The 12,381-nt window shown below is 38.9% G+C and overlaps 1 protein-coding gene across 6 annotated transcripts in view; it reads left to right on the top strand.

Moving 5' to 3' along the window:
* vari (MAGUK p55 subfamily member vari) overlaps window positions 1–12,381 on the top strand; it is a 123,472-nt gene that overhangs the window by 29,799 nt on the left and 81,292 nt on the right. For 2 of the 6 annotated variants that reach the window (XM_083139106.1, XM_083139109.1), the window contains exon 1: window positions 6,033–6,143. The exons of 3 other annotated variants lie outside the window; for them this stretch is intronic. In XM_083139106.1, coding sequence (XP_082995232.1) covers window positions 6,062–6,143 — 82 coding nt within the window. In that variant the 5' untranslated portion in view covers window positions 6,033–6,061. Of the gene's footprint in view, window positions 1–6,032; window positions 6,144–12,381 lie in introns of those variants that run through there. One more of the 6 variants, XM_083139108.1, reaches the window with a different exon arrangement.

A 12,381-nucleotide genomic window follows, 5' to 3' on the forward strand; every position in this document is an offset into this window, starting at 1 on the left:
GAGTGTCCATTCATCAATTTCATCATGTCATTACTCATCCCAATCTTCACAAATTAGACAAAAGTGGCACAAAAAGCGAAGTATAAATAAAACCAATCAATCCACACACACACACACACACACACACACACACACACACACACACACATATTATATATATATATATATATATATATATATATATATATATATATGTATATATATGTATATACAGGATGACTGGTAATTAGATGTATTCCCTGAAAGGGGTTAAAGTAGAGACAATTTGCAATAATTTTGACCATATGATACCCCGTCCGAAAATTAGATCTATTTGACGCCTTGCGACTTTTACATTTGGAGCCACATGACAAGACACCGGTAAACTCGCAAGAAGAGCTCAGGGAGACGATCTTAACGGCTGGTCAACACATCAAGGACACCATCACGAGTTAAGAGACCAAATGTCCGTAAAAACCTGGGTGCCTGCATTCGTAACGGAGGTGCCCACTTTGAGCAAGACGTGTAATGTTCTTTAATTGTATTGTTCATTGATTCCATTCACATGAAGATGAATGAAGTATTATTTCTTGTACACAAATGTGAATGTTAGCAACATTTGTACCTTGTTGGATAGCAGATGACACAAGGAAGTAATTTAAGTAATTTGTACGCTTCGTGTCATACCATTTTTGTTATTAATACTTTGCCAAGTAAACTAAGAGTGCATTTTTTTTATCATCACTTGTAAGTTTAGACCCACCCGTTACTTACATGTGATTGTTATTTGGGAAAAACTTTTTTTTTCATCTAACCACTTATTTGTTAGCTGTCAGAAAACGCTGAAATAAGTTCCATACAATGAGCAGTTTTTTCTCAATTCATCTTTTTATGTGGAAAGTTGTCATTTTTTAAAAAAAACCAATAGAAATTCGATTATCTCGAAAACTACTAATTTTCGGACGGGGTATCATATGGTCAAATGTATTGCAAATTGTCTCTACTTTAACCCCTTTCAGGGAATACATCTAATTACCAGTCACCCTGTGTGTGTGTATATATATATGTATATATAAATGTATGTGTGAATATGAATATCCTATATCCAGGCTTGTAGCCAGAATTTATTGCGGGGAAGAGGAGGGCTCCTCTCTCATCAGCAGTCGCCATCCGAAGGTGATAAAGAGGGGGGAGGGTAGAAGCCCTGCAAATGATTTTTTTCCGAATATTACAATTTATTATACAAAAATGTTTTACCGTGCTAAGGAAGTAGCACTGTACACCTTTGCAACGAAATGTTTGTAAGATATCGAGGGGGCGGCTTCAGCCCCTGGCTACGTGCCTGCCTATATCCTCTTGGAATCAGACACTGCCCCTTTGGTCACAATGACGTAGGCACACACTCTTATTAATCCGTTTTATCTTTTCAGCGTAAATGAAATTGGCTATGGAAATTAGCTGGGATAGTATCGAGACCAGAAGACGAGCGGAACACTTCCCTACTTTGCATATTCCGTTGGCAGGGTCTTGTTTCGAGTTGATAATGCCTGCCTTCTTCTTAATCCCGTCTCGATTTATAAATCCATCTCGGTGTCGAAGGGCGTGTCTCGTTTCTTGTCACGTAATATATAGTAGGCCTATATGCACAACATATATGGCGTGCCTTTGCACAGATCTTCACAGCGCATAGAAGTCATTAATGTTTGACGCCTTAAGAATGATTGATTTGAAGTCCACTTCATGCGCAGTAAGGCTAATCGGGGCTGGACCTACAGTTTAAAGTGAAATTCGAACCACTATGTTCCTCCACCGGGTATCGAACCCAGGTGTCCCTTGATTACAAGGCGACAACACTACCACTACACCATACCATCTGAAAGGCACCTTAAGAATGAAAAAGCCTCGAGACAAGGGGAATTATACGTAATGTATGCAACCACGCATCACAGGCTCACAATTGTCGCTGTGTATTTAGTATACTATAAACAAAAAAAATATTTCTGGATAATTTTAAAAGTACTAAAAAGTAACACTATCACTGAAATACTTCTGAAATCGTATACTAATTCTAACTATTCGTTGATTAGCAGTGGTTCGCCATGGAGGAAAGAGGCTGCCAGGGTACGACTCCATTCTATGCCTTCTCTTTTCAACTGGTCTTGTTTTTATTCAGAAAACCTGAGCTAAAGAGGTGTAAAGTAAACATAATATCTGTAGTCCCACCGTTGAACTTCACAGGATGTGGTAATATGCATGAATTGCAGCGTTTAAAATATTAGTACGTACAAATGACTAGAAGCTATTACACGTTTAAATTTAAGAACTTCCGCCATTTTCGTTTATATTCTGCAGCATTCAGTATGGAACAATCCCGTGTGTGTGTAGAGGGTGGGGCAGAAATTAAAAATACAAAATCATAAGTTATGTGCGGAACACTTACCTACTTTGCAATATGCTTGAAGGCACTCACTACCCTATTCCGTCGGTACACAACTAGGTGGAAGTGGAACCTACATTCGAGTGCAGTTCCGTTTGTGACTACAATTGTACACGATAAACCATCTCTTATTAGAGGCCTAATAAATAATTTTTAAAACGCATATCTCTTAAATGTTTGTGTAGACACAAGAAACTTCGAAATATTCCGCAGTTAGGCATTAGCTGTTAAAGTAAAAAGTATAATGTTAGTTTAGGCATTAGCTGTTAAAGTAAAAAATATAATGTTAGTAAACTTTTAAAACTGCTTAGCCCGTTGTTTTGAAGTCTAAGTTCGGAATTCCATAACATTCCATTCTTTCGTGCACCATAGGCTAATATAAATTAGACGTCGATTGATGTAACAGTTTGTGCGTAAAGATACGAAGTGAAACACCACATTTTCCTTCAAGCGCTATTTTCGTTGGCATGATAGCAATATTTCCTTCTCTAGTGTAATGAAACATCCACAGTATCTTCAACCCAAATATTTTCTCGTCTACAGACCAACTGCTTGTTGGATTCCTGTGTGGCGAGTTGCAAAATATTTTCTCCCATATTAAATGCCCGCGGGAAGAAGTTTGGTCCTAAAAGCAGTCTCGAATGATCGAATTCTGCAAGAGATGAGATCTCCCTTCTGCGGCCTTAGTAACTGGGGGAGAATGAAGGAATGGCTCTGCGAATTTTTAGATTACTAGGAGTTTTCTTCATTTATTTGAGCAGTCCATCACCCATCTTTTTAATGAGAATATAGGGCATGGAAGTAGATTGACTTGCGTAAAATAACTGAAGTAGCTGAACATAGGGAGAAATTACGAACAAATAGCATCTCAAGATATAGAGTTGGTGCTGAGACCGAGACCTTCATCAAAATCGAAAATTTTGTCAAAATAAAAATTGGTTTATTATACGACCTCTTAAAACATGTCAAGCTAGTTGATGTCTCGTAGGTTTTATCCCTTGTTAATGTCCAAAAGCTTACCTCTTTCATTTGTTTTAATACGATTTTTTGTAAATATTATTTCGAGAATAGATCAAGATAGACTAGACTTCACTTGCCTCGTTTCTATACACTTGTCAGAAGTTATCGTAATATTTACAATATTCTACCGTTGAGTGTCTGCCTGTTAATTAGAGATGGGACGTAATCCTTTTTATTTAAATTTGAATATTTTATCATACATGAAGATAGTGATTATAAATTACAGCTGCGTGCACCATAAATATATTTTTAAGAAATGAATAATTAAAATTAGGGCTCGTGCGTACCCAAATGGTTAGCGCTCTCACCTTTGGTGCGAGCGGTCCCTGTTTGATTCCCGGTGGGAGTCCACAATAATTTGGCGTTGACTCAGCGTCGTGAGGACAATTGGGGGATGTACAGGGATGAGCATTATTAGCTGACGGTTTTAGAATAGCAGAAATAGAACTAATACGTTTCACTAGAGAATACACTTCTTGGAGATTAATTCAGTAAATAGAAACAATTAATATGTACACTTGTTGGATCACACAACACACACACAAACTGATACTAACCGAAAATGATGTCTTTCTTTTTTTACGGTAGTTGCATGGCAGCGAAAATTGACGGTCTTAGAGCGTTATTTCTCCAGTCAAGTTTTTATAGGGAATGAAGCTAAGATAGTCTCAAAAGTTGAAAGATAAAAGTTACTTCTCTTCTCTCTTACCTATATGTTATCTTTCTTTCGCTCACTTATTTAGTAGTATTCCATCAGATTGATCCAAAACAACGACATTAAGATTACGTAAGCGATGTAGTCAACGGCAATAAAAATGGGACACACCGATCCTGAAATACTGACTTCCCAGCGGTGCGTTTTGTGTGTTGCCCAACTCCACGGCTATAGTAGAACTTGCCATTGAAAAGTTTATATTGAATTTTGCCCACCGCCGTAGTGTTAAGCAACACACACAACGCATTGCAGGGAAGCCAGTATTTCAGGATCTACGTAGGTGTTCCATTTTAATTACAATTACATTTGTACAATTTTAGAAAGTTCCTGGTAGCTATGTAATTCATAACTGGCGCTCCACCGAATATATGTGTATTAATGGATTGTTTTATCAGCCAGTGTATCCATAGTTGGGAATTAGCATTTCGAAATTTTGCAAAACATGTACAGTCACCGACAATAAAAATGGGACACTAGCTCCTGAAATACTCGCTTCCCTGCAAGGCGTAATATGTATTGCCTAAATCTACATTTAGGCAACACACGTAGGCGATTGGATTGATTTTAATGACAAATTTCCAATGGAAACTTCTACCATCGCCGTAGAGTTAGGCAACACACACAACACCTTGCAGGGAAGCGATTATTTCAGGATCTTGGTGTCCCATTTTTATTGCCGATGTTTGATTGAATCATGTCACATGGTGGTATCCAGTCTTTTATTTGCAATTCGAAGACCCTTAAACATCCTACGTATACAGCTTGAAAGGCGAAGTAAAGTCCACATGGTTATTGGGCACTATAATAGGTTGTTCACTTTACTTGCGAAACAGATATGGCCATTACAGCGCAAAATACACATTGGACATAAGTGTTCAGTCAGGAATTGGTTAACCAGTAACCGTTTTAAATGCATCACGGTAAAGTGTTTGAGACGAAATCGTTAAAAAATATAGCCTTTGAATATCGATTATCTCCTTGTATACATTTATTATGAGAGAGAGAGAGAGAGAGAGAGAGAGAGAGAGAGAGAGAGAGAGATAGATAGATACAGCCTAGACTGCAACAAGCTCGTGATTTCTCTTACATCTGTGTTGATAATTTCAGCCGATTGTTGTTGATTTTTTATTTGCGTTGCTTTTCTGCCACTTTTTGGCTAATTGCGACTATAGGACACTCATAAAGAACACCGATGTCCAGGCCGGGATTCGACCCCGGGGCCCTGGCGTCGTAGCACCCTGTGCCAACCACTCCGCGCGCGGGCGAACGTATCAGCCCTAATCACAGCCCTCAAGTTGAGAAACAAAAGTTACTACATAACGCTTCATTTAATATATTCATAAAATTGTAACTTTCAGTGGAGGAAAACTTGTGAGTAGTATGTTTCCTAACGTATTTAATCGTTACTGGCAGCGGCTAAAATATGTGTTTGTAAATATTGTATCATTCATTTGTTATTTAACCTGTAATGTGTAGTTCTCCCCGCCGACCTCCATGGGCACAGCGCGCTAAGACGCCAGAGGTCCTGGTTTCGAATCTTGGCCTTTGCATGAGTGTTCTTTCTGAGTGTCCTTTTACCATTTTTATCATATCATCACTCATCCTCATCGTCGCGGTTAGCCAAAATGTGGGAGAAAATCGACGCTAAATAACAAAAAATCAAATTAAATTTGTAGTTCCCGGCACTTCAAGTAAAATATCTTATTAAGCATACGCGGCGGAGAGGGTTATAATGTATTTCTCAAATACAAACTGCGGGAGCCACTAGCAACTGACTAATTTCGTGAAAACCGGATGGTGTATTTTTGGTCAACTGAGTTGGAAACACTGCGAGCGATTTGTGTCCTCAGTCTGAGGTCCGCCTTCGCAGTGTTCCGAGGAGCGTGGTGCGATCGGGATGCTTTGACGGAATGGTGTTGTTTGGTAGGAAGGAGGGCGATCGACGGCGTCTACTCAGCAGTATGGATCTCATGGACAAGCATCTAGAGAACGGTGAGTGAAACCCTACGCTTCCACTTCTCATATTGCTGTCTGGTGCATCGGAGAGATCCGCATCGAGCGGATGCCGGTTTAAATCACTGGGCGACTGGTTCAAATTTTTTCCCCAGTTCCTCCAGTTGCCCAAGGCAAATGCCATCCTTGGCTAGAAGGGGAGGGGGACTGGAAAAGTAGACAGGTATACCTGCTGGAAGGTGTCCTTTCTTCTCCCTCAAACGGGTAACCTTGCCTTGGTTTGTTGAACCGGCATTCTACTACAGGGAGTCGCGTGTGTCTAAAGAATCTAGCGGGATAGTGTCCTGTTGCTGACAAGTTACTTACTCTCAACCTGCTCGCTGTCTGTGCCGTTGGTCTTGCGGTTCTGGCATCGATTCCGGCCGTCCCCAGAGACACTGTGCCACTGGGTTAAGCTCGACACAACGTGTAGAGTGGGGTACATAAGCATTACCAAGCAAACTGTCCGTCTGCATGTTTATTCTCATGGTTTTACGCAACCAGAGGATCAGGTATTGAAACAAAACGCCAAAGAAGGTGCATGCAACCTCTGCACCAGCATACGTAAAAATTCATTCCCTAAAAACTAGTAATGATGCAAGAGAAAATTTAATGAAGATATCGTGGACAATTTGCCGAGCAATACTTGTCCATTCCACTGTACAGTTAGGAAATTTGCCTAACATGCTGAAATTCGTGCAACTTGCACACTATCGAGAAAAACAACCCTGCATTGTGTATTGTCCTTTGATTTTTACCATTATCTGGCCTGTCTGCCAAAATGTAATATAAATTCCAGGAATTTTAGGGTGTTTTATGAACTAACATTGGCAGTTTTCTCCTGCCTCTACTCTACATACTGTTTTTGGCTTCAGAAAATATTTTTGCTCGCAATTTTAACAACTCGTAAGGTGTACGTTATATTACTCTTTATTATCCTAACTCGTGGTAATCCACTATTTTACGTAAACTAGGGTGCGAAATCCTGCGGAGGATGGGGCAAGGATTTCCCCCACCAATAATCTTGTCCTAACCCAACCCCTCACCAAAAATTTACAGGAGGGAGTTTTTATTATAACAATAAAGATAATAAACAATTAGTTTTGACTTCAAATATATTTTACCAAGGATGATATTGAAGAGGCACAAAGAGAATGAAGGATAATGTCCGTGTCTTTGTGTGTTTGTGAGTGTTGCATGCTCCCTCTCCCCCTCTCATTAACAGACCTGCATCAATAACAATATATGCACAATAAGAGTAAAACACGAAAGCAGGACAACTATAAGTATGAAATCAATTTATTTATACTTATAGAAAGCAAAAGCTCACACATAATGAAACCATTTCAACTATTTTGTAATTTATGGACATTTTTTAACCAGCTGGTAAAAAAATTAGTGTATAAAAGTAACGAATTCTTTTATATATATATTTGAAATATTTAGTAAATTTATTTTATATGTAATAACATATAACATTCAATATGTAAGTATATATGTGTGTAAGTTAAGATCGTCCTCCCCCCACCAGTTTTCAATGATTTCGCACTCACACAAGCACATAGTTTTTATCTGTCCAGTTTCTGTACAGCCAAGCTGATGGGCGCAGTAGCTTCCTCGTACTCCATTGTAGAGAAAGTAATCGCTGAAAACTAGAATTATTACTAACATTGGGATGTTTCTTCTCGTGATAGTGTAAAATGTACAAAGAGACGAAGTGCTAACGCTCCTATATTTTTTTGATTTCATTATCAATATCGATTGTTCAGAATTACGGCAACAATATGGAAACGTGCCATACTTGACGCAACACAAATTCCTTCACTCTTGAAAATATACACAGAACTACTTACTATTCTTCTACAGGGTATTTTAACAGTGTTTTGGAAAAAAAATCTGGTAATCATAAATTTGGCTGTGGTATTCTAATTAAGAAAGATATATCGAGCTGTCTTAATGCAGGATGACATAATAAATATGTGTGTGATATTGGAGTGGAACTGTGTAGTGTAAGTCTTCCAACGAGATGGCCGCGTGCACTGACGCAAAGATCTGTTTTTGTCCTGTATTGGCATTTCGTACCCTTTGAAGTTGGCACATAACTCTTGCTTTTAAAATTTTGTATTCGTGATCAAGGACGTTGAGGAATGTGTGCTATTGTACATTTATCAGTCATCAACCACAAGATGTGCCTGGCCTGGCTCAATGATGATCTTGTTGATGTGGTTGAAACCAGTGATAGATCTACACACACCCAACACACCTCTTACACTCCCACAAAATATGCTAACACCCCCTAAAGTTGTTCACAAAGGCCTAACTGAAGATCATTCTGGCTCTAAATTTACCCTTACAACCGCCTAAATACGAACTTACACTCCCAGATGGAGAATTCTGGATAAACCCCTGGTTGAAACGACAGTATGAAACATCAATACGTTGCTCCATTTTTAAATCTAGAACTACTAGTTTTTCTATAATAAAATATATGCTCCATTTCCCGTAACATTGAACGCCAAAAAATTACTTCCGAAAAATACTGTCTTACCTTGCGTGTCCTTTTGAAACAAGAAGTTCATGTGTCAAAAATGTGTTATTTTTACTCCACCACTATGTAAAAATGTTGAAACATAGTGTGTGGCTGTGGTCTTCATAAGGAAAGTGAGAGAGACCGTGGAGACCATAGTACGTGCTCGTAGACAGGGATCCTCTTGCGAAAGAAATGCCATTGTAGATGCCAGAATGGGGAAACGTGGTATAAAATATCGACCAGACAGAACAAAGATTCACATTTACGCAATTTCCCGGCATGCATTTGCTCGTGATGAATGGGGAAAGAGGTACATACACAAGAGTAAGTGTTCATGGGAAGCGCGTGGTCTTATATTCGCGTGGATCTACGGCGATTCCCTGCATACTCAATCCTCATTAACATGTTTGGCGCCGAGCCCAAGTTACAATCAACTCAGTCGGAATTTGGAGCCAAGATCTGCTTGCTGTCCTCAGCTTGAAATCAGATGGAAACGAGAAACCGAAAGAAGTAACCCGCAAACGCAGAGGCAATATTCATTTCCCAGTTCATCTTCTTTAACTGGCCGTCTTGGCAGGGGCGTAACGAGAGTCATTGGAGCCCCGGGGCAGACTACTCTAGCGCCCCCTCCCCTCTTACTGCCTATTAGGTGACTGGATCTAGGAATACAAAAAATGCATAATTTTAGCAAATATAGTTCTCTTTATTATGATTAAAGATGTGTTTGTTTACTAAATACATTCTTTACTCATTAGCAAATTAAGATTAGTCATTATAGAATTGTTGCATTATAGATCAATTTATTATCATGTACGCAATAACACCGATTACTTTGTTAAACTTGATTTTTTTTTGCCTCTGTCATTTCCAGTTGAAAGTAAAGCCAGACCACTAGAACGTTCCCGACTCATAGTACTGGATAAATAGATGTTTATAATTTTAAATTAAGAAAACGACCTCTGCCTTTGCTACTGTGAGAGAAAGAGTAAGGTACTCTAGGCGATATCAGGACTTGCTATTCGAAAGTTTCTATTGAAGTCTGCTGATCGCCGTAGAATTGGGCAACACGCATTGCAGGGAAGCCAGTATTTCAGGATCTAGTTGCCCCACTTTTATTGCTAGTGACTTTACGTGAAACAATCCGTGCACACACCAGGATAACTGGAAGTCATTGAACTTATGTTGCATCACAAGGAGATGAGCAAACTCTTTCACGTCATTAATGTTCTTTATCTTGTGTTTGAAAGAACTTCTAAAATAAATGTTTGGAATAACGCCCCTCCCCTTTGGCCCGGTATTCCTAAAAAAATCTAAGGCAGGAAAAGATGGCAAAATGAGGACCGGCTACTGAAAAAAGTTTACGCACCCCGACCCCTTTTCGAAAATCCTGGGCACGTCACCCTCTATGTGTATACAACTGCTTTCATGCCTTTAAAACGATTGTTCAGTTGTGAGCAAATCGTGTCTATCATCGGGTAAAATATTGATACGTTGAACCAGCTCTCTTTGTTAGCAAGTCTGTGGACAACGTTTTGTCTTTATCTTTTTGATTCTTTTGTCAGAAAATCCACTTGAAAATCCCCCTACATGGCACATATTTTCATCATTTCAACATGTGTTTCAGGTGACCACCGAAGATAAGTCATTTCTAAGAGAGCGTTCCGTTAGAGATCATATGCCTCGTATGCAACCATATTAAAGAGTGTCTTTTTGTAATGACTTAGAAGTTATATTCATCTGTGATATTCATCTGCACCAAGACTTTACATTGAACAGTCAACAATATAATGATTGAAAGATTCAATTTTTCCATTAAGGTCAGTATCCCCACTTCTTTCATTTGGCTTCCTGCTTGTAAATATCACAAAAGAAAGAACTTTCAAAACTTTCAAACAGCCTCTCTTTAAGAGCATACACAACTTCTTATCTTCCTGCCCGTCGTGTTGGCTTAAGTGTTTTTGAGAGTTGGGTTCGGCTTATTTCTTGTTCAAGATTTTAACTCTTGCCATCGCAGAATGCTGTCACCAAGATAATCAGAACCGTTACAAAAAAAAAAAAAAAAAAAAAAAAAAAAAAAAAAAAAAAAAAAAAAAAAAAAAAAAGGCCTCTTCTCCGGTTACCTTCTACTCCATTAAGAACTAAATTTAAATTATGACTAACGCAATTTTGGGGTGCAAGTTTTGGGTTCATTTTTGTATGTACACCGATTTCCCGGCCAGAGTTGCAATATTTACTTACTTATGTTCAAATCTCCATAATTTTACCCCGCTGGTTTTCTTTGCTTAGCATTATGGGGAATATTGGCATAATTGCAGAGTGAACTTATACGAAACCACCAGCGTTTGGCCTCACGTCACTATATTCTCCTTGCAGCGGGTGTCTAACAGAAATCCATTACAGTCTTCTTGCCTTTCGGGGCCCTTTACCTCGGGGGCCCCGGCTGCCCCAGCCTAGTTACGCCCCTGCGTCTTGGAATATCCACCTGTGATTATTTCACGGACATGCTTCATTATTAATTCGAATTGAGCAGCTCAGGAGTAAAACTTAATAACCCACAATCCGTTTAAAATTGAGTTAACCTCGTATTGAGTTGCTGTACAGACTCCAGTTGCTGTACAATAGTGAACGAAGGTCCTTCAGTAGCAATACTTGTGATAGAGTCAGAAACACATGGGAACATCTGGGTACCCCATAAGCCACAATGTAATTGACGAACTTCTACGTGCGTTTTTCTCGGTTTCATACTTTGTGACACAAATTTTCACAGAATATGAACAACTTTTCTTGATTAAGCTTATCTGCTTGACGCCTTCTTTCGACGCTACGTACCCTTCAAAACACGGGATTTATCCTGATTATATACAACCACATATCACCTGTTCGCAATTGCCACTAATGGATTGACCTTGCAATACTACAAACGAAACAAATGATTTTGCTATAAATAAATCATGTGTATATATATATATAGCCTTGGTAAGTGTGAACAACTTTTGTATTAAACTTACCTATCTTAGTTTGCAAGATATCGTCTTGATTTTTACAAGGCCGTCTTGAATTTGTGCACGCATCGAATTTTGAGACGAGACCAAGACTTGCCTCGGCACCAGAAACTAACTAGCGAATATAGTTTGGGATTTCTTGCGTGTCATCTGACGTGAAATTTTCCCTGGCAAATTGTATACAATGTTTTATCTATGTTATTTATAGAATGGTAACACAAAGCTGTGAAATTTTATTTCGCCTGTTCTTTCTTATTGTCAAATTGTGTTGTTTTGAGAGGTCTCGCCTCTGAGAACAAAGGTGTTCCGATTTGTCACGTCCAAATTCCACGTCGCGCGTATTAACTAGGGAATTGGGGAAAAGAGGAAATGGATTTATTCGTTCATTCATTCATCATCCTCTCGCAGTCTTGACTGCCAGGGGATTTGCAAGACGTATTTTTCTTTCATTCTTACCCAACTTCTCCGTTTCAGTCTCCACTTTCGGCTTTGAACTTCTCTTTCTTTTTCACCTAAATTGTCTTGTCCAAAGTTTTCCCTCCGTCTCTCTTCTATTATCATTCCTCTTTATTTTTTCAGTTTCTCGCCCCAGCCATCTTCTTCACGTGACGATACCATCTTCTGGATTTCTTTTTTTTTTCTTCCCTTAAACTACTACTTTTCTTTACGGTGTGTTCTTTATTGTATTCCAGTTTTCTTTCCGCGT

Source organism: Lepisma saccharinum, chromosome 17 (assembly GCF_977018435.1).
Source record: "Lepisma saccharinum chromosome 17, izLepSacc3.1, whole genome shotgun sequence".
Classification (NCBI taxonomy): Eukaryota; Metazoa; Arthropoda; class Insecta; order Zygentoma; family Lepismatidae; genus Lepisma; species Lepisma saccharinum.